General features: G+C 57.4%; 2 protein-coding genes across 2 annotated transcripts in view; one reads left to right on the top strand and one right to left on the bottom strand.

The window, feature by feature from the left end:
* CORO7 (coronin 7) overlaps positions 1–27597 on the top strand; it is a 69812-nt gene that overhangs the window by 12916 nt on the left and 29299 nt on the right. Inside the window, exons 7-9 of the mRNA XM_056866273.1 lie at positions 1006–1056; positions 6087–6173; positions 10033–10115. Coding sequence (XP_056722251.1) covers positions 1006–1056; positions 6087–6173; positions 10033–10115 — 221 coding nt within the window. The remainder of the gene's footprint in view (positions 1–1005; positions 1057–6086; positions 6174–10032; positions 10116–27597) is intronic.
* VASN (vasorin) lies at positions 25179–27191 on the bottom strand. The gene has a single exon (XM_056866274.1). It carries the CDS (start codon positions 27183–27185, stop codon positions 25179–25181), a length of 2007 nt encoding a protein of 668 aa, XP_056722252.1. The 5' UTR covers positions 27186–27191.

Consider the following 27597-nt stretch of genomic DNA (forward strand, 5'->3'; position numbering starts at 1 on the left):
AGAGTGGAAGGGGAATGGGGGGGGGGGCAGAGGGCTGAGCTCTGTTGTCTTAGCGCAGCCGGGGCGGGGGGTCTCCTGCCAGTCAGAGGAATTCCAGCAGTGGCACAACACATTTTGCAGTTTTGCATTTTATTTATTTATATCCAATTGGGACTCAAAGCAGCCTTTAGAACATTGTCCTCCCCTCCTCTGGTTTTCCCACCATGGCCCTGTGAGGTAGGCCAGGCTGAGAGTTGATGATGGGCCTCATGGTCACCCGTCGAGCTTCCATGGTGGAAGGGGAGATATGAGGCTGGCTTTCCCAGGATGGTGCTGCTGCAGTCGCCTTGTTTGTGGGCTTCCTAGAGGCACCTGGTTGGCCACGGTGTGAACAGACTGCTGGACTTGGTGGGCCTGGGTCTGATCCAGCAGGGCCTTTCTTATGTTCTTATGTTTCCCGGGGTCCTCGGGGTCCTCGTCTGCCCCCGCCTGCTGTCCCACACTGGCTCTCCAATCCCCCTATTCAGCTCCAAGTCAGATTTATTGTTGCTCTAAATCCGTGGTTCCCAACCTTTTTTTGACCAGGGACCACTAGGACTTTTTTGTTCGGTGCAGGGACCCCAAGGTTCAAAATAAAAATTCAGAGAATTTGAAAATAAACTTTAATCATAACTGTTAGTTAAACATTAAACTTAGAATAATATTTGAATATGTTTTTTTATAATAGAGAACTTTTAATTGAAAATATTAATTTATTATGGGTTTATAAGTTTGTTTCGCGGACCTTAATTTAGTTCTCGCGGACCCCTGGGGGTCCCTGGACCCCCGGTTGGGAACCAGTGCTCTAAATGATGCAGAGGTCTGGTGGCTTGGAGAGCGTCTTGGGCGGGCAGCGGAGAGGGTGTCTTTGTGGGGAGTTTTCAGAAAGGCACAGAAAGACCTTAGGGACCTGGGGGGGGATCCTTGCTCTACCTTTGCTTTCTTTTGCGGGGGGGCTTCTGATCTCTCTCCTTTGTGTCTTCTCAGGATAAAATGCTTCGGATCTTTGACCCCCGTGCCGGGCCTGCAGCCTGCCAGGTATGTGTTTTGTGAGGCGGCGGGAGGGTGCCTCCCTGGGGGGCCCAGGCCTCAGGGCTGACCCCGGCCACAGTGGGTGGGATGTGCTGCTCGCTGCCCCCCCCCCGAGTAAAGCCATTGCTCTGCTGCTGGCATCGTGCTTTTCTGGGGCCAGGAGCCCCGATCCCCTCTTGCTCTGCGAGGCTGCTGAGCCACCTCCTCTCGCGTATTGTCTGCGTGGGCAGCGCTTGTGTTGGGTCCAGCGGGCAGGGCCGGCCTGGCCGTGGCTCTGCTTCTCGTGGCCGGAGCCACCAGCAGTTCTGAGGGGCCTGTGAAAAAGCTCCTCCCTCGTGCCCTCCTCTTGGCGGGGTGAGGGGGGGATGCTCCATTGTCTGCCGGAATGCCCCCCCTTCCCTTGATCCTGCAGGGGTGAGAGGAGAAGGGCCCCGGTCTCCTCCCCTCGGTCCTTCATGGCTGCCCACGTGGAGATGCTTCGGTCAAGGGCGGCCTGGCTTGAAGGGTGGCCGAAGGGTGCCCCGGGTGCAGCTGGGGCGGTCGTGGGAGCCACGCAAGGGCAGGGGCTGCCCCCCCCCCCAAGGCGCATGGCTGCTCTGCTACTCGGCCACTTTGGCTGCCGTGGGGGGGGGGGGGAGTCTTTGCTCCCTCGTTCTTGTTTTCTTCTTTTATTCATTTATTTAAAATATTTATTCACCATCGTTCTCCCTTGCGGAACTCAAGGCGGCTTAGGAGAGAATTAAAGCATTATTTTAAAAAACACAACGAAAACAACAATAAAAACCCCTAAGATAGTAATTTATTTTTATTTTTTATTGTGGTTGTGGTTGTTGTTAATTAATTTCTAGCCCGCTCTCAATCCCCAGCCAAGCCGGGCTCAGGGTGGGTTTAAAAACTGCCATTATGACCTGCCAGTAAATAAAAACGGAGGTCCGTGAAATGCTGTCCTAAATAAAATTGTCTTCAGCTGCCTGCGCGACATTGTCAGGGACGGGGGCCAGGCGCACCTCTCTGGGGAGGCTGTTCCATAATCACGGGGCTGCCACCGAAAAGGCCCTCTCTCCCGTATCCACCAGACTAGCTTTTTTGGTTGATAGGACAGCCAGGAGGGCCTCTCCCTGTGATCTTAATTCCTGGACAGGACACCACAATCATCTTTCCCCTGGAAAACAGCCGTGTGGGCAAGGGAGGTTTCGTCTGCTTTGACAGGCTGTTCTTCTGTGTGAAGGGAGAATTTTTTGTGTGTGGGGAGGCGTGAATATTTTTCCTCCCAAGCAATCAGCTGAGCAGGTCTGCCGTGGGGCTTTGCTGAATGTCCTGCTCAGTGAACACATGAACACACATGCAGCTGAGCCACAGCCCTCCCTATAAGTAAAGCCATGAACACATGAAGCTGCCTTCTACTGAATCAGACCCCCCTGGGTCCATCCAAGTCAGTATTGTCTACTCAGACCGGCAGCGGCTCTCCAGGGTCTCAGGCTGGGGTCTTTCCCATCACCTACTTGCCTGGTCCCTTTAGGTGGAGATGCCGGGGATTGAACCTGGGACCTTCTGCACGCCAAGCAGAGGCTCAACAAACTGAGCCACAGCCCCTCCCTCCCAGGTGCCACCTGTGATTCTTGAAGGGAGGGGTGATGGGGGGGCTCGGCCAGGGGACTCCTGCATGCCAAGCAAGTCAGTTCTCCGCTGCAGAGCCCTGGCCTCGGTGGCCCCCGGTGCCCTGTGTGTCTCCGCTTCTGCCTCCGGGCCCTCGAATGGAAGGCTGCTCGCTGGGGCAGGCCCCTCTCCTCCGTCCTTTGCTCAGGTGGCCTCTGAAGGAGCAGCTGCCGAGGGCGCCAGGGACTAGGGGTGTGCATGACGCAGGGCCTTGCTCTTCCCCGGGGGAACATCCCAGCCCCGCAGTGGGAGCATCCAGGGCCAGGGAGGCCGTGGCTTGAACTCCCTCTCCCCCCTTGCCGGGGTCACCCTGGGGGTACCTGGCTCCCACCCTCTGCAGCCATCCACAACGCTCCTCTCCTCGTTCCCAAGCAGGCCGTGGGAAGCTGGGGGGGGGGGGAGTTGGGCCACTTTTGGAAACCTATTTATAGCTGTGTGCAAAGTTGTGCTCTCAGGCTTCTGCTCCCCAGCGGAGCGGGGCAAGGGCTTTGGACTTCCTCTCCCCCCCCCCGCCACCCTACACGCACACACCAGGGATCCAGGAATGCTGTGTGGATGAGGAAGCCGCGGGACCGGACGTCACGCCAGTCGGGTCTGCGGCAAAGTTCCCTGGGGGCTGGGGGAATACATGGAAAGAAACTGCCCCCCCCCCTTCAGCGCCACATTAATCAGTTTGGGGTAATGAGTTCTTGGAGAACCCAGCAGACAGGGTTGCCAATCTCCAGGTACTAGCTGGAAATCTGCTATTGCAACTGCCCTCCAGCCAATAGAGATCAGTTCCCCTGGAGAAAATGGCCACTTTGGCAATTGGACTCTATGGCTCTGAAGTCCCACCCCTCCCCAAATCCCGCCCTCCACAGGCTCTGCCCCAAAAATCTCCCGCCAGTGGCGAAGAGGGACCGGGCAACCCTAGTTGCCAAATTCCTGGTGTGGCCTGGAGATCTTCTGGGATCTGTAAGCTGGTCTCCAGGCTACGAAGATCCGCTCCCCTGGACAAAACGCCTGGTTTGGCGAGTGGGGGCTCCACGGCATTGTGCCCTGCTGAGGCCCCTCCCCCTCCCCAGGTCCCCCCCCCCAAATCTCCAGGAATTTTCCAGTCCGGACTTAGCAGCCCTCCTCTGGGCAGGGACCTTCTGCAGAGTCTTTGTGGCTAAAACCGCTGTTTCCGAGGGAGGCCCAAGTCCCCCCATAGCGGCCGTGGGGGCGGGGGGAGGTAGGGGGGTCCAGGTCCCTCTTCACCACTGGCGGGAAGTCTTTGGGGTGGAGCCTGAGGAGGGCGGGGCTTGGGGAGGGGAGGGACTTCAATGCCATAGAGTCCATTTTTGGCCATTTTTTCCAGGGGAACTGATCTCTTGTCAGCTGGAGATCGGTTGTAATAGTGGGACTCTCCAGCTAGTTCCTGGAGGTTGGCAACCCGGGGGGGGAGATTTCCAGGCAGCCTGAACATCGAATTGTGATGCTGGAAGAGGAGCATGCAGCCGCCGCCCCCAGCCCCAGTCATCATCCAGACTGTGCTGGGGGGGGGGGTGTTCTTGGCACGGCAGGCAAAGGGGGCTACGGGGAACAGGGGCTCAGGCGGAGTGTCCAAAACCTCTGTCCTCCACATCTGGAGCCTGGGCAGGCTTGCTGGGCGTGTGCTTGAGAGGGGGGGTTCTCTGGGAAGCGGGGGAGTGGCATGTACTTGGAGTGTCACAGCCGGCGAGGGGGGGGGCACACGTGGGAGGGGGTGGTGTTGCTGCAACCAGGCAGCGGAAATGAGTAAGAAGCTGGGGAGGAGGTTCTGGCAAAACATCTGGAGTCAGTTGTGTTTGAAACTTTCTAGACCAAGCAGCAGATCTTTTGGAGGGGGGGTTGGAGGGGTTGTTTGTGTGCGCCCCCCCCTTTCTGCTCCTTTTCCCAGAAGAGGGTTTCCCCCACCACCACCACCTAGCCCCTTCCATCCATTTCTGCTGGTGGGAATCGGCTGTGCATTTCTTCGCAGGTGCTCCTCAGATGGGCTTTCCCCAGCCTTAAAAGCCTTTGCATTGTTTGTCTTCTCGTTTGTTTCCTTACACCCTGCCTTTCTCCCTGGTTTGGGACCCAATGCATCGTTCTCCTCTCCTCCATTTTATCCTCGCGACAACCCTGCGAGGCAGGCTAGGCTGAGGCTGTGTGACTGGCCCAAGGCCACCCGGCAAGACTCCGTGGCACGAGTGCAGACTGGAAGCTGCCTCTCCCAGATCCCAGTCTGGTGCTCTAACCACTGCACCACACTGGCTTCTTACCTCTCCTGGTCAGCTGAATTCAGACACCGGGCAACTTCAGGCCCTGGCTCCAGAGGCCCTGGCTCGGAAACCACCCGGGCACTGGGGCAATAGAGCTTTCCTTCTTAATGGTGCACAGTGTTGGATGGAGCTCCCTACCTTGAGGAAAGGGGTGGGGGTTCGCTGGGGAAGAGTCTGTGTTCACGCAGGGGAGTTTGCAGGGTGGCGCCTGGCCACTCCCGCAGTGTGTGTGGCCGGCCTGTTCTTCAGCCTTCCTTCTGTTCTCCCTGGCCTGCAGGTGCCTCCCTCCCCAGGTGGGAAAGTGCCGCTCCGTGGCTCAGAAGCAGTGGCTCAGCTGGGGGGCCATGGTGGGGGGCGGGGGGACGGGTCAGGCAGGCAGGTAGGTCTGCCCTTTGTTCTCTCCTCCCATCCAAATGCCTGGAGCTGGTAACAGCTGGCCGTTGCCACAGCCGACCCGGAGTTCTGCTGGCAACAGCTGCAGCGGACGGGAAGCTCCGTCCCGCTTTGCCCCAAGGATGTTGCTCTTCCCACTCCCAGATTGAGGCGGGGGGGGGGGGGGGTTGTACATTCAGAAGAAGGAACCTGTGTGTCCCGTTAACCATAGCAGCTGAAGTGTGCAGAGCCTGTGTGTGCGTGGTGTGCAAAGTCTCGATACCTGAAAACTCTTCAGATAATTGAAAGAGTAAACGGGGGGGGGGGCTGCTTTGCCCATTGACCACTCGGCTGCGTGGTTGCCTCCTCTTTTATCAGCGTCTCGTGTTTTTGTCCCCTTTGCTTCTGGCCTCGTTTTCCTTGGCCACCTGACCTTCCGGGGATCCAGGCCTGAAAACCGAGGGGTACAGTGGGGAGCGGCCAGTGGAAATGACGGCCACGGGGTGGGGAGGATGGGCCTTGTTCTGAGCTGGTGGTTCTTCTTTAGTTCGAAGCTCTCTCCCCGGGGTTCCCTCCTGGTTGATCTTGGCCGCTTTGAGCTGATTTTTGTTGCAGGTCAGTGAACTACTCCCAAGAAGGGCACGTGTCCCTTTCTGCTCCCAGAATCCAGGCCACTGCAGAGAGGTGGGTGGGAGACAGCGGGGGCGCTGGGACCCCCTGACTCTCTTCCCTTCTGCCCTGCAGAGTGTCCAGGCCCACGAGAACGGCAGAGACTCCCGGCTGGTCTGGGTGAACTCCGCAGGCGGCCTCCTCTCCATCGGGTTCAACCAGGTATGATGCCCAACTCCATCCAGTCATTCATTTATCGATACCCTGCCTGTCTCCCCAGCACAGACCTAAAGCAACTTAGATTGTCCTCCATTTATCCTCAGAACAACCCTGTGAGGTAGGTTAGGCCAAAAGCACGTGACTGGCCTGGGGTCATCCAGCAATCTTCCATGGCAGAATGGGGATTCGAACCTGGGTCTCCCAGATCCTAGCCTAACGCCAATCACCACACCAATCAGGCTCTCCCCAGTCTTGTGACAGGGCCATGGTGAGGGCGGGAGGGGCACATCCCACATTGTGGGCTTGGAACACCAAGCAGGGTGGGCTTTGGGGGGCAGTGGGGGGCTTTTCTTTCTCTGAAGGCAGTTTCAGAGGTCCACAGTAGAAGAGCGGGATTCAAGTCCAGCAGCACCTTAGAGACCAACCAAATTTTTGAGGTTTTAAAAAATTCATTTATTTATTATTGGATTTATGCCCCGGATTTATTCCAGCCAAAACCAGGCTCAGAGTGCCTGACGTTATGAAACATCATACTACAATACCATTTCAGGTTATATACTACAATACCATTTCAGGTTATACTAAAATGCAACAAATATAATTTAACAGTTAAAACCCACAGTTCTGAACCTAACTCTAAAACCAGCTTCCGCCCATTACGTCGTCACAAAGGTCGGCGGCCAGACTGGAAGAGAGAAAGCAGCCAGGAACACCCAAATCCCTCCGTATAACACGTCAGGTAGGGGGAGGGAGACCAGCAATGATTGAGACCCTCACTGCCCTCAGCCGTAGGCCTGGCGGAACATCTCAGTTTTACAGGCCCTGTGGATCTTCACCAGACCCCACAGGGTCCAGATCTCACTGGACAGAGAGTTCCTCCAGGCCAGGGCCAGAGCCGAAAAGACCCTGGCCCTGGTTGAGGACACCCGGATACTTCTCGGGCCGGGGACTACCAAAAGGTTGTTATTCGTTGAGCGTAGCGCTCTCGGGGTGGGGGGGAGACCAGGAGCTGCAGTCTCGCAGATATGATCGTCCCAGACGGTTTAGGGTTTTAAAGGTTAATACCAACACCTTGAACCTGATCCGGTGCAGCTGACAGAGCACTGGTTGAATATGTGCTTTTAGCGGGGTCCCTATAAGGCCCCTCGACATCGCATTCTGAACCTTCTGGAGCCGTCTTAAGGGCAGCCCTGCGCAGAGCCAGTTAACAGTCGTGTATGTTGGAGGTGACCGTTGCATGGATCACCGAGGCCAAGTCAGGGCCTGCGCCTCCGTTGACAGGAAGGCATCCAGGATCACACCCAGGCTCTTGACGGTAGGCACAGGGGTCAGTTGCACCCGATCAAGAGCCAGGAGCCACTGCGCTGTCTCTGGCCCTCCCAGGCCCAGCCGCAGGACCTCGTGTCTTCGATGGATTCAATTCCAGCTGACTCTGATGCAACCATTTTGTCACGGCCTCCAAGCACCTGGCCAGTGTGTTCGGGGCGGTGTCCGGTTGGCCGTCCATCAACAGGTATAGCTGGGTGTCATTGGCGTACTGATGTCAACCCAGCCCGAAACTCCAGACTAGCTGGGCAAGGGGGCGCATATAGATGTTAAATAACATAGGGGAGAGGATTGCTTCCTGAGGGACCCCACACAGCAAGGGGTATCGCGGTAATACCTTCTCCTCAAGCGCCACCCTCTGCCCCCGACCTTGGAGAAAGGAGCGCAGCCCTTGAAGGGCTGTCCCCGGATTCCAGTGTCAGCCAGGTGGTGGGTCTAGCCGGTCTAGCCGCTGCTGTAAGATGTAATAAAATCAGCAGCACTGACCCGCCTCAATCCAGCTGCCGTCAGAGATTGTCTGTGTCCCATGACCAGGGCGGAAGCCAGCCTGAGGCAGGCCCAGGGCCGGTGTGTCCTCCAGGAAAGCCTGAAGCTGTTTCACTGCCTCTCTCTCAACTACCTTACCCAGGAAAGATAATTTGACACTGGGCGGTAGTTGGCTAGATCCCTAGGATCTGAAGATGGTCTTTTATTTCTTCCCCCCCCCCTGTTCTTAGACCAGGGTCTCAAACAATAAAACTAAAATAAGACCCATCTCTAAAAACACCTCCCTTCGTATCTCCTCTGCAGCCTCCAAAAAATGAGCAACAAAATAAGTACGCTGAGGGTCAGAGACCTCTAAGTGGAACTGAACCTTTTGCTCCAAAGTTGCTCAAGAAGATGCGGACCATTTGTTAAAACCTGGTATAATCCATTTTCACCTAAGGTGGGACACAAGGGCAATGCAAAAGGATATGTACCAAGGAGTCCACTGACTGAAGAGGGCAGGGGACACACAGCCGGTCTGAAAAAGGGGTCCTTAGCAGACGGCCCAGCAAAACCATTGAAAAGGGGCAAATGAATCTTGAATGCATAAAGATTCTACATAACTTTGGACTAACCAGAGAATCCTGATAGGAAGGAAGATTACCCTTAGATAACAGGCCCAGTGCAAGTGGAGAACATGTCCTCTGAGCATCAAAATGGGTGTAACTCTTATTTCTAGCATAGATCAATTTGGCCACATGTTTTTTTACATTGATCTACAAAAGAAGGGTAAAGGTCTTCCACCTTCAAATTTACAAGTGACAGCTTATGTTCAAAATGCTGGAGCCAGGGGAGCCTTATAAGAGTCCTTGAGGGTTAAGCTTACCAAGCTATCCTCCGGGGCCTCAAAAAATAGATGAAACCATTCATTAAAGGCCCGTACCCAGGCACAAGCTTCTACTGAGGTAAGACCAAACTCGTAATGAAGGTTTGATGATAAAATGCACCTGGGGAGTGAAGATGGTCTTTTTAAGAGCAGACACATCTGCCTCTTTCAGACTCCCTGGGAAGACCCCTGTGCTTAGGGACAGATTGACAGTGTCTCCCAGAGGAGCCCGCACCCCGTCCCCACTGGCCTTGGCCATTCAGGAAGGGCCCAGGTCAAGGAGGCATATGGCGGGCCTCACAGCAGTCAGGGTCCTGCCAACATCTGCCTGGGAGAGTCAACTGAATTGGTCCTGCGCTGGAGCAGAAGACAGCCGAGGGGCCTCCGGCTCACTTGCTGTGTCCATATTGGTGGGGAGGTCATGGCGGAGTGACAAGATCTTATCCGCGAAATAGCTCAAAAGCTTCACAGCTAATAGCCGAATTAGAACAAGAAGATCCCTCTGGGAGGGACATAAGCGACCTAATTACTTTAAGATTGGTCTGGGCGACAGCTAGCGGATGCAGCAGAGGCCACACCGGACCTTCTCTTTTTGGGGGGGGGGGCTTGCTGCCTCCTCGTAGGCTTCTGGTGGCGTCCTTGCGAGACCGCCGCCAGACTCGCTCTAGCCGTCTAAGCTCCCACTTTCTATTCCAAAGCTCCATGGTATACCATGGAGCTTGGTTTACATGGGGGCGAAGAAGGTATCGGGGAGCAATTCCGTCGATGGCTTCGGAGAGCCGGCCGCACCAGTCCTCCACCAGCTCATCTAAGGAACCGCTGGGTGGGAGGGACTGGATCCTGCAGAGCCTTCTGGAATCCAATAGGATCCATAAAAGTCTCCGCGGCCGAGCTTAAATCTGCTCGCCGCCTGAACAGCTTTTGACAATCAAAGCTCCGTCAGATCCAAGTAGGAGTGGAGATCCTTGGGCCTTTATATCCCAGTTCACCTCCCACCTTCTGACTGGGATATAAGGACTCGGGGATCTCCATTCCTGCTTGTATCTGATGAAGGGCGCCTGGTCTCCAAGGTCCCATTGGACTCGGATTCCGGCTTTTCTTTCTCTGACTCTCCTTAAGCAGGATATCTGTTGGAAGTGCTGCAGGAATGCAGTCAAGGCCATAACCTCTTTCCTCTTCTTCCAGGTGAGGGAGCGTGAGGTGCGGCTTTGGGACACGCGGGCGTTCACTGGCTCGCTGGCTTCTGTCACCCTGGATGCCTCCCCCAGGTAGGATCCCGGAGGGTACGGGCGGGGCTTTCTGGGGTGCCTCAGACGCTCTTGGGGTCATGTGGGAGAGGGAGGTGGTGTTTTGGCCGGCTGGTCTGTCTGTCTGTCTTGGACTTTGCCTCCTTGGAGTGGGGGTGTTTTTAAGACGGCGAGACGCTTTTGTCCCTCGGCCAGCTTCTGGTGTGCTGGAGTGGCTGGGGGGGGGGGCTTGGACTGATTCTGCCCCCCCCCAAGAGCAAGGGTGGGGTCATGGTCCCTTCCACCGTGAGAGGGTTGCAGGCTGTGTTGGGCCTGCTGCTTTGGCCCAGCCACAGAGGTCTTCCCTCCACCTTTCTCTGCTGTCTGGGGGCTACCAGGGTTCTGCGTGGAGGAGAGGGCTATCCATGGCTACTAGTCAAAATGGATACTAGTCATTTATCCTGGTTGGCCACTGTGTGAACGGACTGCGGACTTGATGGGCCTGGGTCTGATCCAGCAGGGCTTTCCTTATGTTCTTATGGAGGATGGGGCTATCCATGGCTACTAGTCCAAATGGACACTAGTCATGATGCATCCCTATTCTCTCCCGTCTCAGAGCAGCACGCCTGTTCTATTAGGTGCTGAGGAACCCAGGCAGGATAAATGCTGCTGCAGCCGTCTTGCTTGGGGGCTTCCTGGAGGCACCTGGTTGGCCACTGTGTGAACAGACTGCTGGACTTGATGGGCCTGGGTCTGATCCAGCAGGGCCTTTCTGATGTTCTTATGCATTTCCGGTCCATGTGTGGGGGGAGCAGGCAGGAGGGAGGCCGGCCGGCCCTCGGCCTGAGCAGTTCTGCATCAAAAACCGGCCGCCTTGGGGTATTCTGTTAGGCGCTTCCCTGAGAGCAGCCCCCTGCTGACCCTGGTGGGGCAGCGTTCACCCCTCGCTCCTCTTTCCAGCCAGGCGTGTGCCACAAATTCCCTGAATCTGGATAAGCCCCCTGTTAAAGCTTCCTAAAAGCACCAGTGGGGGAGGGGACTGAGGAAGCAGGACCCCCCTCCCCCCATACACATAACCCTTTCCTGGTTGCAGCTGGCTCAGGTTGTTGCCAAGAGGCGGGTGCTGGATTTGGGTCGGCTCCCTCCCTCCCCCTTTGGAAAACAGAGCGTGGAGCAAGAGAGCAAATTGATTCCAGCCTGCCGGCTTATTTTGGCTGTGGGGCCCTTATCTGAGCTGGAGAGGAATGTGGCGTGTGGTGTGCGCTTTCCTTATCTGCGCGTCACTCCGGGTCTTTGCAAGGTTGCATTGTCGGACCTGCGGGGGCGGGGGGGGGGCAGGTGAGGTGCCAGTGGTAGGCGGCCTGGAGGGGTGGGTGCCAGTGGCCGCGTCCAGGGTCCCTCCTGGATGGCCATGCCCCTTTGCACAGCGGAAGCTACATGATTCAGGTCCCCCCCCGCCCAGGTTCTGGCGTGTTGGTGGCCCTGGGAAACGTGCCCTTGGCCGAGGCAGAGTGGTGGCAACGTGGCACGAATGCTGTGCTTTGCCGTGCCCCTTCCACCGTGGCGCTCAGTGAAATGGGCCAGGATGCTGGGTGCAGCCTTTGGGCAAGAGCCAGGGCGCGCCGGCGGGTTTGTTCCCTGGCAACTTGGTGGGGATGGAGGGGCCCTTTAATGAAGTGCGTGTCGGTTCCGCAGATGGGGGGAGGGGGTTGCCCGCCTGTGAACCTGAGTGGGGGGAGGCCCTGTTGCTCGGGAGACCCCAGGAAGCTGGGAAGGGGGCTGTTGAGTGCCCACAGTGGATGGCAGCTGCACAACATTTTGCTCCCAGCAGGAGGTCTCGGGGGGGGGGGGCTAGGTGGGTTTCCTGCGGCCCAGACTCCGTGCGGGTGGGAATCCTCTCCAGACAAGGATGAGTTTGGCCCTGCACCTCGCCTGTTCTGATCGGTCTGGGAATTGGTTTGGTCGGAAGGTGTTTCACGGGGTTCATCTGGTTTACTGGGACTGAATTATAGGAGAGACACCTCTCCATATAGGAGCCCCGTGGCGCAGAGTGGTAAAGCTGCAGTACTGCGGTCGAAGCTCTGCTCACGACCTGAGTTCGATCCCAGCGGAAGTTGGTTTCAGGTAGCCGGCTCAAGGTTGACTCAGCCTTCCATCCATCCAAGGTCGGTAAAATGAGTACCCAGCTTGTTGGGGGTAAAGAGAAGATGACTGGGGAAGGCACTGGCAAACCACCCCACAAACAAAGTCTGCCTAGAAAACGTTGGGATGTGACGTCTCCCCATGGGTCAGGAATGACCCGGTGCTTGCACAAGGGACCTTTACCTTTTTTTTACCTCTCCATAAGCTCCAGGAGAGGTGCCATGGGGGGGGGGGTGCGTATGTCTTCCCCATTGCTGGCTGCATTCTCCCCATTCTGCACAGCTGAACCTCTGGCCGCTCCCTGGAAAGGTGGTCCCTTGTTCCTCTGCCCTCCTGGGCGGATGTGCTGGGGCGGTTGCAGAATATCTCTCCTGGCGTGCCCCTCCACCCCCCCCCACAGCTGCAGGCAACCAGAATGCTAATTTTGCAAATCAGCCTTATCCCAACAGTAGCTTTTGTGTTTCTATCAGGTGTGGGAAGAATGGGATTGTGGAAGGGAGCAGAGGTGTGTGGAAGAGCAGGCAGAGGACAGGCGAGGTTCTCAGCACAGATGCAGCAGAGAAAGCCTAGTTACATTTCGGGCTTAACCATAAGGACTAGAAACTTGGGAGTTTTTTTAATCAAAACCTGCCACTCGCTGGCTTCCGAGAGAGAATTCTGGAAAATGTCAGCCCTTCCACCAGGTCAGTTGGAGCATTTTGACGATTGCAGGGAGAGCAGCTTGCCTCCCCCCCCCCCCGCCGCCCCCCACTCAGGCTGTGGATGGAGTTTCTGGCTCCTTGGATTTTCACCTTTCATGGAGGGTTGAGGAGAGAGTAGCAGGCAAATCTCGCCCCCCCACATACGCACAAACACACACAGCACCCCCATACCGGCTTCACAGATGCTGGCAAAGCACATTTTGCTCCTTGGGGCTTGTTGCGGAATGAAATGGGGAGTGGGAAGAAAAGGATGGACCTTTCCTCGGGCCAGCGGTCTTGACATGGCTCAGCAGAATGGCCGAAGCGGCGGGTGGTATGGGCCGAAGTGCAGCTCTGGACTCTTCCTCTGGATCCCTCCATAGCTGGCGTAGCACCCTGGGCTGGATCAGGGGGGTGCTGGGTCACACAGGGCGCCCTGTCACACTAGAGGCCACGCAGGAAGGGGGCTCAACAGGGGCCACAGGGGCTGCAGGCAAGATGGCTTCTCTGCAGCTTCGTGGGGGCTTAGCGGGAGGGGCCAGGGGAAGGTAGGGGTCTCCTGGCCCTGCAGGCTCCTTTCTGTTCTTGACTCCTCTGAACTGAAAGGGAGGGAGGGGGTTCTCTCGGAAGGCCTGGACTGAGGCAGCCATGTGTGCGAAATCAGTGGTGTGTGTGTGCGCGCGTGTGTGTTCCCCCCTCCTTCCAACAGAAGCAAACTCCAACCGTTTCCCCTTCCTCTTGGCTAATGTGCAGCAGACGTTTGGGACCAGAGCTAGCAAGGGGGGGGCAAAGACGGGGATGGGGAGCAGCCCACAGATTTTGGAGGTGCTGGCTGCTGATCCAGATGTAGTGGGGGGAGCACATCAGAGGCAAATGGTAAAAGAGTCGGTGCAGGAGGGGGCGCCCCTGACCCCCTCCCCAGCTGCCCCATGGGGCTCTAGCCTGTGTCTTCAATGTTTGTCTGTTTCCTATAAGGAGACTGCTTGCAGCTGATCCCGCGTTTGTCATCCCCCCCCCAATAGCTTCTCTCTGTGCTTTTTTCCAGGCGTAGAGACAACTGACCCGCCCCCCACTCCTTCCTTGGAAACCCTCCAGACTTTACCCGGGTTCATTGCGGGGACAGGGAACCAAGGGTCTCTTAGGGTCTTGCTCTGCCTGCAGGCAGCAGCCCCCTTCTCCAGTGCTGGCTTCTGGGAGAAGGTTAATGAAGCCCCCCTTGTGTAGGATTGAGGGGAGATCCCTATGAAAGCCTTTTTGAAGAAGGAAGAGGAATTGGTTTTGATATGCCGACTTTCTCTACCACTTAAGGGAGACTCAACTCAGCTTACAGTCACCTTCTCTCCCCCTCCCGACAACAGACACCCTGTGAGGTAGGTGGGGCTGAAAGAGCTCTAAGAGAGCTGTGACTAGCCCAAGGTCACCCAGCTGGCTTCGTGTGGAGGAGTGGGGAATCGAACCGGTTCTCCAGATCAGAGTCCACTGCTCCAAACCATTGCTCTTAACCACTACACCACGCTGGCTTTTGGGTCAGACTCCTGGTCAGTTCTGGCCAGTGCTGGCCGGCTGGCACCAATGCCAGTCGCTGCCCAGCTCGTCCAGGGGTGGGGGGGTTATTTTGTATTTCTGAAAGCAGGGGTGGAGAGCTGCGTAACCCTGCAGCTCAGACCTCTGAGACGAAGAAGGCCCTGGAGCTGCGGAGTGAGGGGCCAAGAGGTGTGACCGATGTCCAGTTGTTGGGGAGGTGGAAAGGACCCCTCCAAGCTGGGCAAAGGGATCAGGAACAGCTCGGTGAAGTCCAGTGTGAGTGAAAAGATCTCCACTTTAGAGCATCCTGATTTCACTGCAGGCACTAAGAAAAAGTGGCCGGGGGCTGCGGTGGACGGCTGTGGCTCGCTCGGTTGTCACCTGTGTGTGTGTGTTGGCCGGGGACGGGTGGGGAGCAGCTTTTTAAAAGAGGCACATTCCGCACTAGGAGTCCTCAAGAAAGGGACCGAGAATACAAGCTGCCCCTGTACTGTTCCCTGGTGTGGCTTCCTTTTGCAACGCTGGCCGGCTTTTGGTGGCTGCACCTCAAAAAGGAGGTTGGAAAGCTGGGGAGAGAGGGCAGCCGAGGGGAGGCAGCCTGACCCTGCGGGCGGAGACGCTGCCCTTGGAGGCGCAAGGCTTGGAGCTGAGGGGGAAGGCGGCAGAGGGGAGCAACACGGTGGCCGAGCCGGCAGAATTCAGGCTGGTGTGGAGAAAGTGGGTAGCGAGAAACTTTTCTCCCTCTCGCATAAACCTACAACTGAGCATCGTCTTATGAAACCGATCTGTAGTAGATTTGGGAAAGGAAGGAATGCTTCACACAGTGGGTGCTTGACTGGTGGAACTCACTGCCACTGGATGTGGGGATGGCTACTGCCTTAGGTGGGTTTAAAAGGGGGGCTAGGCAAAACAATGGAGGAGGGCAAAAAAGATGGTGAGGGGTCTGGAGACCAAGTCCTATGAGGAAAGGTTGAAGAAGCTGGCAATGTTTAGCCTGAAGAGAAGACTGAGAGGGGACATGAGAACCATCTTCAAGTACTTGAAGGGCTGTCACAGAGAGGAGGGTGCCGAGCTGTTTTCTGTTGCCCAAGAAGGTCGGACCAGAACCAACGGGTTGAAATTAAATCAGAAGAGTTTCCAGCTAGACAGGAAGAATTTTCTAACAGAGCGGTTCCTCAGTGGAACAGGCTTCCTCAGGAGGTGGTGGGCTCTCCTTCCTTGCTAGCCATGACCTTAGGCATATCATGAGAGGGAGGGCATCTTGGCCATCTTATGGGCATGGAGTAGGGGTCCCAGGGTGTGTGTGGGGAAGGTAGTTGTGAATTTCCTGCATTATGCAGGGGGTTGGACTAGATGACCCTGGTGGTTCCTTCCAACTCTTTGATTCTATGATTCTATTCTGTGAGTCTATGATAGGGTTTCCCCCCAGTGTGTTAGATTAGCCATGATATCTGCATGGGACCCTCTCCGGGTTCAGAGGCTTCAGAAGATCCCCGGCGGTTGGAGGCAGGGGAGCCAGCAGCAGGCAAAGGGTGTTGCCATCAGCCCGGCTCACGAGCTTTCCCGGGCATCCGGACTGGCATCGGAAGCAGGAGGCTGACTAGACAGACTGGTGCGATCATCCAGTGTGGCTGCTCTCGTGTTCTGGAAGGCAGATGTACACTACCTACTGTCAGATGTACACTGACAGATGCTGCCCAAAGCACCATCTGTTTTCTGGCTCCTGTTGAGGGTTTCTTAGGAGCAGTGAGTACTACAGCCAGCCTGGCTTTTTGAAACGAAAGTGAGGGGTTGTTTGTGGCTGTCTGTTGACCTCCGCTGGCACCCCGTACGTACAATCGCAGCTCGCAGGCTCTGCTTTCCCTGGGTTGCCTGACCAAGGCAGGTGTTCGTCGGAGATGGGCACGGGCCTTGATCCTGTTCCTCGCCTGCGGCCTGCCTTCCAGGAGACCCTCTGCCAAGCAGCTGGGGGAGGCCCTTGCCGGAAGCAGGGCTGACCCCTCTGGACCCCTAGAGGGCTTTGAGCGTGGCCGGACGGGAGCAGCCACCACTGGTGCTGGACAGATTTATAGGCTGTTGGGGAAGGATCTCTGGAGGAGAAAGAAAGGCAGCCCTGCCCATATAACATTCCTGGGAATTTTGGAGCTGTGGAAAAAGAGCTAGGATTTCCCCAGCATTTTTAAAGGGATTTTTTTGGGAAACGAATAAGTGTGCGGTACTATAAGAAATGGTTTGGGCATGATTTAGCTAGGTAGCTGTACAGTCTGGACTTTCTCAGGGCTGGGCTTGAGCACTTTCCTTCGGGTAAACGGAGCCCCAGATGTGCTATTAGGCACGTGCCAGATGCCTAGATGGGCCCCCTGGGAATCAGGCGAAACCCTGGTCTGTCTCTCTGCCTGCTTGAACGCCCCTCTGCTCCCCCACCCCCCCACCCCGCTGCCTTGATCATAATTGTCTCTTGAGTCCATGATCACTCTCTGCAAAGTCCGGGCTTGGAAAATCTGGTTCTGGCTTTACCTGCTGCTGTAACAAAAGGAGAAAAATGGAGTGCAGGGGGCTGCAGCAGATCCCCCCACCCATCCCCATATGCTGAGAACAAAAGCAGATGTGAGAGAATCTGGGCTGTTTAATCTGCACCACGAACTTGTTCTTAGAGAAGGGAGCCTTCTAATTAAACCGTGGTGTGAAGCGCAGTGGGGAGGGTCCGGAGCAGGCAGCTCTCTGAGCTCCCCCCCCCCCCCCACAACAGAGGCAGGGCTCTCTGGTCTGCTCTACCCGTCTACAGGTCATAGAATAGAATCATAGAGTTGGAAGGGACCACCAGGGTAATCTAGTCCAACCCCCTGCACAGTGCAGGAAATTCAGAACTACCTCCCCCTCCCCACACCCCAGTGCCCCCTACTCCAGCCCAGAAGATGGCGAAGACGCCCTCCTTCTCATCATCTGCCTAAGGTCACAGAATCAGCATTGCTGACAGATGGCCACCTAGCCTCTGCTTAAAAACCTCCAGGGAAGGAGAGCTCGCCACCTCCCGAGGAAGCCTGTTCCACTGGGGAACCGCTCTGTTAGGAAGTTCTTCCTAACATCTAGACAGAAGCTCTTTGGATTTAATTTCAACCCGTTGGTTCTGGTCTGACCTTCTGGGGCAACAGAAAACAACTCGGCACCCTCCTCGGTATGACAGCCCTTCAAGTACTTGAAGATGGTCATCATGTCCCCTCTCAGTCTTCTCCTCTTCAGGCTAAACATACCCAGCTCCTTCAACCTTTCCTCATAGGACTTGGTCTCCAGACCCCTCACCATCTTTGTTGCCCTCCTCTGGACATGTTCCAGCTTGTCTACATCTTTCTTAAATTGCGGTGCCCAGAACTGAACACAGTACTCTAGTTGAGGTCTAACCAGAGCAGAATAAAGCGATACCATCACTTAGTGTTATCTGGACACTATACTTCTGTTGATGCAGCCCAAGACTGCATTTGCCTTTTTAGTTACAGCATCACACTGCTGACTCATGTTCAGTGTTTGGTCTACTAAGACCCCAAGATCCTTTTCACACACACTACTGCTCAAACAAGTCTCCCCCATCCTATAATTATGCATTTGATTTTTCCTACCTAAATGCAGAACTTTACATTTGTCTTTGTTGAAGTGCATTTTATTAGTTCTAGCCCAATTCTCCAGCCTGTCAAGATCATCCTGTATCCTGGCTCTGTCTTCTACAGTATTTGCTACCCCTCCCAATTTAGTATCATCTGCAAATTTAATAAGGTCCTCTGGCTGCTTCTTTCCTCCTTATGCAGAAAAAAAAGCACACCACACCTTGTAGCACCTGAGAGCGTGAGCATGGTAAGGTGCTTCAAGGAGGCCAGAGAGAAGCTAAGGAAGTCCTCACTCCCTTAAGGAAGGTGTTTGTGACAGCTTTAGAAGGGGATTGGACAGATTCAAGGCGGAGTGGCTACTGGCTGTGGTGACTCCAGAGTCAATTGACTTCAGAGTCAATAAGCCTCTGAACCCCAGTGCCGGGGGGCATCATCAAGGGAAGGGGCCTCGGCCACTGTGCCCTTCTGCTGCTGGCCCTGCAGAGCAACTGGTTGGCTGCTGTGTGAGACGGGATGCTGGACTCTCGCTGGTCTGATCCTGCAGGGCTCTTCTCGTGTTCTTATGACAGGCAAAAGTTTAGAGCAAAAATCCTCCGGTCCAGAGACTTAAATGCACGCATGGGCTTGGTAACCGAGTGAGGGATGTTTCCCTTGGTTAGGGGGAAGGGCCGCCTTCTCCCGTCCCTTGATTAAATGTCCACTCTGAACATTCGGCAGCTCCCCCCCCCGCTAGTGATAAAGACTGGCCCCCAGCAGCTGACAGCTAATGGGAAAGGGCTGTTGCTGTGGGAGGGGGCGTTGAAGTGGGCAAGGACCCCAAGCTCTCCCGCAGTGGGTATGTACCCAGGCAAAGCCCACCCTAAAAAGCGGGCGGCCCCTTTGCCCTTGTGCCTTCTGGAGGTGTTCGGCAAATCAGATGCTTTGGGCCCAGCCTGCCAGCTCCCCTCCCTGGCAGGAGATTGTCTTGGCCCGACAGGGTCTTGGCAGAGGCCTCCGGAAGGCACCCGGGGCCCTTTTCTTCGCCTGCGGCAGCGGCAAACACATTCTCGGCTGCCTCTGTGCTGGGCTGGGGCTGGGGCTGGCTTGGATCTTGGTTTCCTTTGGGGGATTTCTGAAATCCTTCCCTGGCGCTGAGTCAGCATTGCGGAGTCAGCCGCTGGCCTGCTCTGCTGCCAGCTCTCTGTTTTGGAGGAGTGGGGGGGGGGCTGCTTTGTCTTCTCCCACCCCCACCCCGGCTCTGGCTGATCTCTGCACTCGGTACTTTGAGCTGTTCTTGGGGGCTGTCTTGGGGGGGGGGCTTGCATTTGGCCATTCGCTTGGGGTCCAGCTTTCCTCCTCTGCCTGTGGGCCCCTTTACCAAAGCCCCTGGCAAATGGGTGCTGCAAGATCTGTCTGGAAGCAGCTGCCGGCGCCCCCCTGAGCGAGTCCCCTTGCGCAGGCCTGGCCGAAGGGCCTCCGCCTGGCCCCTCCGCTTCCCCTCCCAGGCTGGCTCGTGGCACCGATTTGTGCTCCCTCCCTGGTGCGGTTGGAGGTTGGAAAATCCACGTGGCTCAGAAGGAAAATATTTGCTCAGCAGCAATTTTCACAGGAATTTGGGACGCTAATTTGAAAAATCTGCCGGGAGGCTGACAACAGGGCCTTTCAACGGGTCAGCAAGTCGGGGGTGGGGGGCGCGTCTGCCCACCAGCCCAGTCCTTTTGCGGCTTTCCCTTTGAGTGGGGAATGCGGCGGCAGCCTGGTCCACCTTGCTGCAGAGGGGTAGGCCAGCTGGCAGCCGCCCGCCCACGGCAGAAGGGTCACCCTCTGGTCATCCAGCAGAGGCCTGCGGCTGAGGGCGGAGAAGCAATGCTTGCCCTGGGAGTGTCCCCCAAGCCTCTGGGTTCGCCGCCTCTGCGTCTGCCACACTGAGCCTGTCTGCCTTTCCTCGGACCCCCCCCCCAGGGCATGGCCAGCAAGCCTGCAGACGGTGGCAGGGCCTCTCCCGTCGTCTCAGCCCTAGTGCCAGGGGGGCACCCTGCCACTCTCCTAAGCCTTTTCAGCCAAGCTGCTCCATCTCTTTGGCTCTCCTCTGCTCCCCACTCCTTGTCGGTTTGCTGAAACGGCCCTCGTCCACAAACCTGCTAGGAGCAGCATCCAAAGGTCCGAAGCTGGACCTGTAGCTTGGGCAGCTGGGACTTGAGACACACAGAGCTGGAAGAGACCCCCGGGGTCATCTAGTCCAACCCCCTGCACAACGCAGGACATTCAAAACTACCTCCCCATGCAACTCCCCCAGTGACCCCCTGCTGTGCCCAGAAGAAGGCAAAAAACCTCCTGACCCCAGAGTGATGGTCGGCATTTTACCCCCTGGGCATGTAGGAAAGGGCCACAAGAGCCAAACCCTTCCTGCCCCTCCCTCTCATGATCTGCCTGAGGTCACAGAATCAGCATTGCTGACAGATGGCCATCTAGCCTCTGCTTAGAAACCTCCAGGGAAGGAGAGCTCACCACCTCCCGAGGAAGCCTGTTGCATCGAGGAACCGCTCTGACTGTTAGGAAGTTCTTCCTGATGTCTAGACGGAAACTCTTTTGATTTAATGTCAACCCGTTGTTTCTGGTCCGACCTTCTGGGGCAACAGAAAACAACTCGGCACCCTCCTCTATACGACAGCCCTTCAAGTCCTTGGAAGATGGCTGCCATATCCCCTCTCACTTGTTGGGGAGGAAGTGTTTGCCTTGCAGGGAGGAGGAGGGACTTGCAGCTCCCCCCCCCTGCCCTATGGTCTTTTTCTCTGGGGGGGGTGGTCCAGGGCCCACTCCCCCCCCCAGGTCTGCCACGTGCAACTGGTAGGGGAAACTTTCTGTTCTGCAGATCCGCCAGGGCCTGCCGCCTGGCAGCGCGGGGCGCTCTTCTTGCGGGATCAGATGAGCTGGATTAACTCCCCTCCTCCCCCAAGCTAAACCTGTTTGTGAGCGAAGCTTTGGTCCGGGTGACCCATGAGGGGAAAGCCCTCTTTTGGCAGGGGTGTGTGTGCGTGGGTGTGCGTGGGTGTGCTGGATGCAAGAGGCAGAAGCCCCAAGGGCATTGCTCGGTAAGACGAAGCCGGGCAGAGGGGGCCGTGCGCTGCATCTCATGCGCCTCTGCCTCTGGCTGGAGCCCCAGACAAACCCTCGTCAGCTTTTCCTGAAAACCTGCTGAGCTCCAGTGGAAGGAGAGCCGGCCTGGCCCAGACGCTGCTCCCCCCCTGCCCGCCCCCCCTGCAACATCACCGCAAAGGGAAAGAATCCCGTTACTAGCTAGGTGGAGCCAAGGCTCCATCATCCAAGTTCCGAAAAGCCCCCGCTAATCCAACGCATGTGGCGCTCAAAGCTGGATCCGCCTGCAGCTGCGGTGGAGGGGGGGGGGAGGCATCTCTGGCCCCTGCAGGGCGGGGCGGCAATAGGAGGCAGCTGTGTAAACAGTGCCTGAGTTGGGCTTCAGGCAAGCAAGAGAGCCCCAGGCCTGAACCCTCCCTGCCCTGCCTGGGTTGCCCGTGCCCTGGCGGCCATGCCCAGCGAGGTGGGCAGTTCTGCAGCGCTGGGCAGGGCTTCGGTGCTGTAGTGGTTAAGAGCGGTGGATTTGATTTCCCCACTCCAAATGAGGCCTGCTGGGTGACCTTGGGCTAGTCACCGCTCTTTCAGCCCCACCTCCCTCACAGGGTGTGTCTTGTGGGGAGGGGGAGGGAAGGCGATTGTAAACCGGTTTGAGTGGTAGAGAAAGTCGGCATATGAAAAACCAACTCCTCTTCCTCTTCTCCTCTCAGCAAATGGCTTGCTCCCAGAGTGTGGTGAAATGATGGTGGGGCCATCCCGGTCTGAGGAGGTGCTGTTCTTTTCACGGCCTGTAACTCTTGGGAGAAAGTTGCTGGCAAAAGCTGGGTTGCCGGGGCTGTGGATTCTCCATTTTTGTGCCAGGCACAGAATTCAGTGCCTTCAGAATTGGGGGCGGGGAGGGGGGGAGGCAGGGGTCTTCCATCCCTTTCCATTCTATGCAGGGAATTCTGCAAACCCCCAGGGAAGTCTTGGAAGTCAGGCCCAGTTAAGTGGACCTCCAGTGGGCCAAAGAGGCAGTATTCTCAGAAGCACAGGCCAGGAGGAGTAAAATAAATTGTGTGAAAGAGAGACAAATAATTTTGCAATGCATTCAAATTGTAGATGCTGGATTTGTGCATACAAAATGTGCCTTCCCTGGTGTGGATATTTTTGCTTCATGTCAAGCACAGCTTTGCTCCCAGGAAGAGAACGGAGCCCGGCCGTGCCTCAGCGCCGTGTGTGCCCCTTGGTCTCTCGCTCCCTGTTTGCCTCTTTGGCATCTGGCACTACCCTAAAGCTCAGTGGGGGGGGGGGGGTGAAGTGCCCGGCTCCTTGTGGTCTGCTTGGCACTGCGGCAAAGACTCACCCTTGTGAAATATTAATGCAGTGCTTTTGAACATGTGCACAGCGGTGGACTCTGATCTGGAGAACCGGGTTTGATTCTCCACTCCTCCACATGAGCGGTGGAGGCTAATCTGGTGAATCGGGTAGGTTTTCCCACTCCTATACATGAAGCCAGCTGGGTGACCTTGGGCTAGTCACAGCTCTCTCAGTCCCACCTACCTCACAGGGTGTCTCTTGGGAGGGGGGGAAGGGAAGGTAATTGTTAGCTGGTTTGAGTCTCCCTTAAGTGGTAGTGAAAGTCGGCATATAAAAACCAACTCTTCTTCTTTTCAATCACCCTGAGTAACCCTTGCTGACCTCTACACAGAGGCTGGGCACTGGGATCCTTAGGGGTTTATATCCTATGTGAGCCTTCATGACTCACACTCAGAAGGAGAAATGAGCTGCTCGGGCAGCCTTTCTGAGAGTCCCTGGCAAACTGGGGTAACGAGAGTTCCCGAAGGCTGACCTCAGGGCCGAGACAGGAATAGGCGCTCCTCAAGGCACTGCAGAGCCAAGCAGCTGTTGGCTTAAAACCAGCCTGACTTTGCATCGAGCCAGTGACCGCATCCCTTTGTGGGCTTCCCGGAGGCCCCTGGTTGGCCACTTTGTGAACAGACTGCTGGACTTGATGGACCTGGGTCTGATCCACCAGTTCTTGTCATATGATTGGTGAGCTTACTCGGGAGTCTTTGGAGAGGGACCTGGTCAAAAGCCTTTGGGCCCCCCAAGTATGTGACATCTGCTGGATGGCCCTCATCCACACGCTTGGTAAGGCTCTCAAAGAGCTTCAAAAAGCCGGCGAGGGAGGACTCTTCCCTCTGCCCGGCTCCAGCGAGCAAACGGTGGCTCTGAGATCCGCCGACTCTCCTGTCTGCATCCTCGTGTTGTGCTAATTTAAAGTATCCATAGAAACCCGGCCAGAGACTGTGGTGTCTGAGCGAGAATGGAACAAGTGAGTTTATTCACAGTGTTTAACAAGCTGCTCGCAGCAGGGCCTTCGAGACCGTCGGCAGTTTGCTCCGGTGGGCCGAGCTCTTTCACGCGTATTACAGCTCGGAGCTGCGTTGCTGGCCAACGTGGTCCGGACACCATGGCGGTGGAAAGTTTACTTTAAGAAAAAAAACACCCTGCCATACCTGCCTTGAGCCAAGTGAACCCCCCCCCCCAATCCAGGGCTGGAAGTGCCTCCTCTGTGCTAGTCCTGGGGTGGGGGACCCCTGCCGAATCCCCTCTGCTGCGGCCACCCCTGCTGCAACAGGGAACTTACGCTCTCCCCCTTGGACTGGCTGGAAGGGGGCTGTGCTGGGGAGAGTGGCCTCCTGAACCGATGGGGGGGGGGGGCAGCGGCAGGTCTGCCTTGGCACCTCCCCTGGCCATGCCCCAGGGAGCGCTGCCAGCCATGGCTCTCTGGGCCTCCGCTCACCACCCCCCTAAAGTCCTCACGGGGCAAGGAAGGGCCCTTTTCCACAGCCGCCGGCAGAAGTGGCCTCCTGCAGAGGCACGACATCTCCCCACCCCCCACCCCATATGACGCTGAGGGTACCGGATCACTGTTAAGCGGGTTAACCAAATGGAGAAACTGGCCGGGGGACTTTGGCAGGGTTGGGCTGTTGTGGGGAGGGGTTTTTTGGTCCCAAACTGGCTCCCAAAGTGAAGGTTTCATTTTGAGCTCAGGGTTTGACCTGTGGGTTTTGGCAAGGACTGATGTCCCAGCAAGGCCCCCGCCCTCTTGTCCTCGTAACGGCCAGAAGTGGCCGGGAGCTGGGGACTGTGGTCAACCTCCAGCACCTTGGGAGGGTCCCGCCCCAGAGCTGGGATTACCCCATAACGCATTGCGGCACGGAGCCTGGTCTCCCCAGACATGGGCCGTCCTTCCGGGCCCTGGAGGTTCTGGCCCACCCAGGTATTTCTCCTCGGAGGGTCATACACCAGCTCCCTGGTGTCATCAGATGGGGCGGGGGGAGGGCCGCAGTCCCACTGCCAGGGCCGGTGTGTGGCATGACTCAGATCCCGGGTTCCATTCCTGACGTCTCCACTTCTGAAATAGCAACCGACTTGGCATCCTGGAGCTCCACCAGTCTAATTCCTGCCTTCCAGAAGGGACTGGGAGCTTCCCTTCCAAGCTTTTCCTGTGCTGCTGCCACCTCACACACACACACTGGACACAAACACCGTTTTATTGTTTTGTACAAAAGCATTTATAGTCTGGTTTTACAAAAAAGTACCTCAATCTGTGTTAGAAAAGAAATTTCCCAGAAGAAATGGGAAAATAATCCGGCAATTATATAAATACTCTCTACAGGTCCTTAAAGCTTTGATCCCCAGGGGCTCGGCCAAGGAGCTCCGTCGTGCCCCCCCCCGGACCCCCTCCCCGCCCGCCCATGTCCTACTGCGCCCTCCTTCCTTCATCGCCTTCAGACGGCCCCCGGTGGGGCTGGACGGTTCCTGGCTGCAGGAACACAGATCCTTCTTGCTTCAGCGGAGACCCACCCCTCGGCCGGTGGGCAGGGCTGTGCTCGGATCCTGGCCCCCGGGGCTACCACACTGAGCGAGGGCTCTGAGTCCTTCTGCCTCCTAAGCGTGTGCTCCTCTCGGGAGGCTGCGTGTCACACACCAGGAGGTTTTTCTTCATGCAGGTTAGCCTCTGGCGGTCTAAGAGGCGCCTCCCTCGTCAGGCCGTGGGTTCTGGGGCCGGCTCTTGCATCGCAAGGCCACCCTCGGGCCTAGAAGTACGAAGGCCTCGGGGCCCGGGGCGTGGAGGCGCCTGTGCATTGCGGCTCCATGAGGGGTACTTCATACTCCAAGCCGTTTGGCGCGGCTGTTTTCCCTGGCAGTTTCAGGCCCGGTCCGACCAGGTCTCCGTTCTCAAGGCAGGCCTTCACCCCCTCCAGCTCCAGTGGACTGGAGCCGGTTCCAAACGCGGCCCTTGCTTTCCCCTGCCGCCTCCGCCTCCGGATGTAGTAGAAGGTGGCGGCTACGGCTGCCGCCACAAGCAGTGCGGCCATGACGGCTGGCACCACCACGAGCGTCAGATCGGCAGGCCTGTTCTGGGTGACGGGGGCGTGCTGCTGGCGGGTCAGCTGCAGGGTGTGGGCCTCCACGCAGAAGTCCTCCTCGTGAGCTTTGTCCCCGAGCGGCCCGACGCAGATGTGGTAGGAGGAGTTGGGCCGCAGCTCCCGCACGGTGTATTCCGCCAGTGTGGCTGGCAGGTTGAGGGTGACCGGCCGCTTGTCCGGCCCAGAGAGGTTGCTGTAGGTGAGCCGGATCCCTTTCAGCCGGCTCTTGGACTCGATGTAGTTCTGCAGATCCACTTTCAGGGAGGTGCCTCCAATGTGCTTGATGGCAATCTGCTTGGGCTGCGTTGGTGCCGGCGCAGCTGCTGGCGACGTCGCTACCGCCGGGGCTGTGGTCTCGCAGTAGAGGCCCGAGAAGCCAACGGGGCAGATGCATTCCAGGCGATTGTGGCCATCTAACTGGCAGGTGCCGCCATTGAGGCAGGCGTAGGGAGGGCAGAGGCGTGCCTCCGGACTGGCTCGGCCCTCTTGAGTGGTGACCGGTGCCAGAGTGGAGCTGTCCGGCCTGAGCGTGGGGCTGGCCGTGCTGGTCTCCGGGGGGATGTGCGCACTGCTAGGAGCAGGCGTGGCAAGCCGAGTGCTGGTGGCTTTCGAGGTGGAGATGGTGGGGGTGGTAGGGCACCCCAAATCCGCGTACTCCAGGCGCTGGAGCAGCCGGCCGGCGTTCTTGGGGGGGAAGTGGCAGCGGGTCTCCTCCGAGCGCTGGAGCGAAGCTTGGCTGCTGCTCAGCCAGCTGACAAACCAGCTCATCTGGCACACGCAGTTGAAAGGGTTCTCTGCTGCAGCGACAGCTTTGAGCCTGGGGAAGGCGCTGAAGAAATCCTCGGGGAGACGGTTGAGATTGAGGTTGCTGATGTCCAGCTCTTGGAGGCTGCGCAGCGCCTGGAAGTCCTCCGGCTGCAGCTGGGAGAGGCGGGTGTTCCCAGCCAGGCTGAGCTTGGTCAGGCCGCGAAGCTGCTTCAGGGCTGCCGGCACGCCACTCAGCCGGTTGTCGGAAATGTCCAGCTCGTGCAGGTTGTGGAGTTGCTGCAGCAACGCCTCATCGACGTGGTCCAGGCTGAGCCCGGCGATCTTCAGAGACTCGAGCTTGCCGAGGTGGAACGTGCCCTGCTCGAGGGTGGCGATCCTGTTGCGGCTGACATCAAGGAGGAGGAGGGTGGGCAGGCGGAGCGGCGGCACGGCCTGCAGCTGGTTGTCCTGGAGCTTCAGCTCCAGCAGGCTCTCCAGGGAGTCGAAGGCCTGCGGGTGGATCCGCTGGATCCTGTTGCGGTGCAGGTAGAGGCGCTCCAGGAAGCGCAGCCCGTGGAAGCTCTCGTTGGTGACCTCGTGCAGCTGGTTGGAGGAGAGGTCAAGGTTGGAGAGGCCGGCCAGCGGCTGGAAGACGTTCCGGGGCAGGCTGGAGATCTGGTTCTGGGAGAGGTCCAAGAGCTGCAGGGCCGGCAGGCCAGCAAAGCAGTCTTCGCTCAGGGAGCGGATGCCGTTCTCGAAGACGTACAAGTTGACCGTCTCCTGCGGCAGACCCCGAGGGACCGTGTGGCTCCTCCGGGAGATGCAGAAGACCGTCCAGGGCTGGCTGCACTGGCAGCTGGCCGGGCAGCCCTGGGCGAGGAGTCCCGCCGGGAAGAGCAGCAGTGCCCAGAGCACGGGTGACCTCATGGCGCCGACCCTGCAGGGAGGAAGAGGACAGTGCTGAGAGGGGGCCGTTGCTGCTGCTGCGAGCCTGCCCACACACTCCGTCCCGGGCCTGGCTGGGAACCCCCCCACCTCCGCAGCGGAGAAGAGGAGAATCTGCGAGCAACGGCGCCCACGGAAGGCAGGGCCTGCCCCACCTCCAACCCACCGTCCCTTCTCAGCCAGGGAGAGAGGCCAGGAATTTGGCCCCACAGTTTGCAACAGGGAGGGCTGTAACCTGGCACCGGCTGGCTGCGCTGTGGACTTTGGACGGGAGGGAACCAGACCCCGGCAGGCCACGTGACTCCCCAGCCGGCCGGGCTGTTTTTCCACTGCGCTCCGCCCCGGGAGTTTTTGTGCAGAGCGATGGTGCAAAGATTGGCCCTGCCAGGAGTCA

Source organism: Euleptes europaea, chromosome 21 (assembly GCF_029931775.1).
Source record: "Euleptes europaea isolate rEulEur1 chromosome 21, rEulEur1.hap1, whole genome shotgun sequence".
NCBI classification, from domain to species: domain Eukaryota; kingdom Metazoa; phylum Chordata; class Lepidosauria; order Squamata; family Sphaerodactylidae; genus Euleptes; species Euleptes europaea.

Bases quoted from the DNA above. Each gene is read 5' to 3' on its own strand.
- VASN (XM_056866274.1), bottom strand. From the start codon at position 27,185: ATGAGGTCACCCGTGCTCTGGGCACTGCTGCTCTTCCCGGCGGGACTC.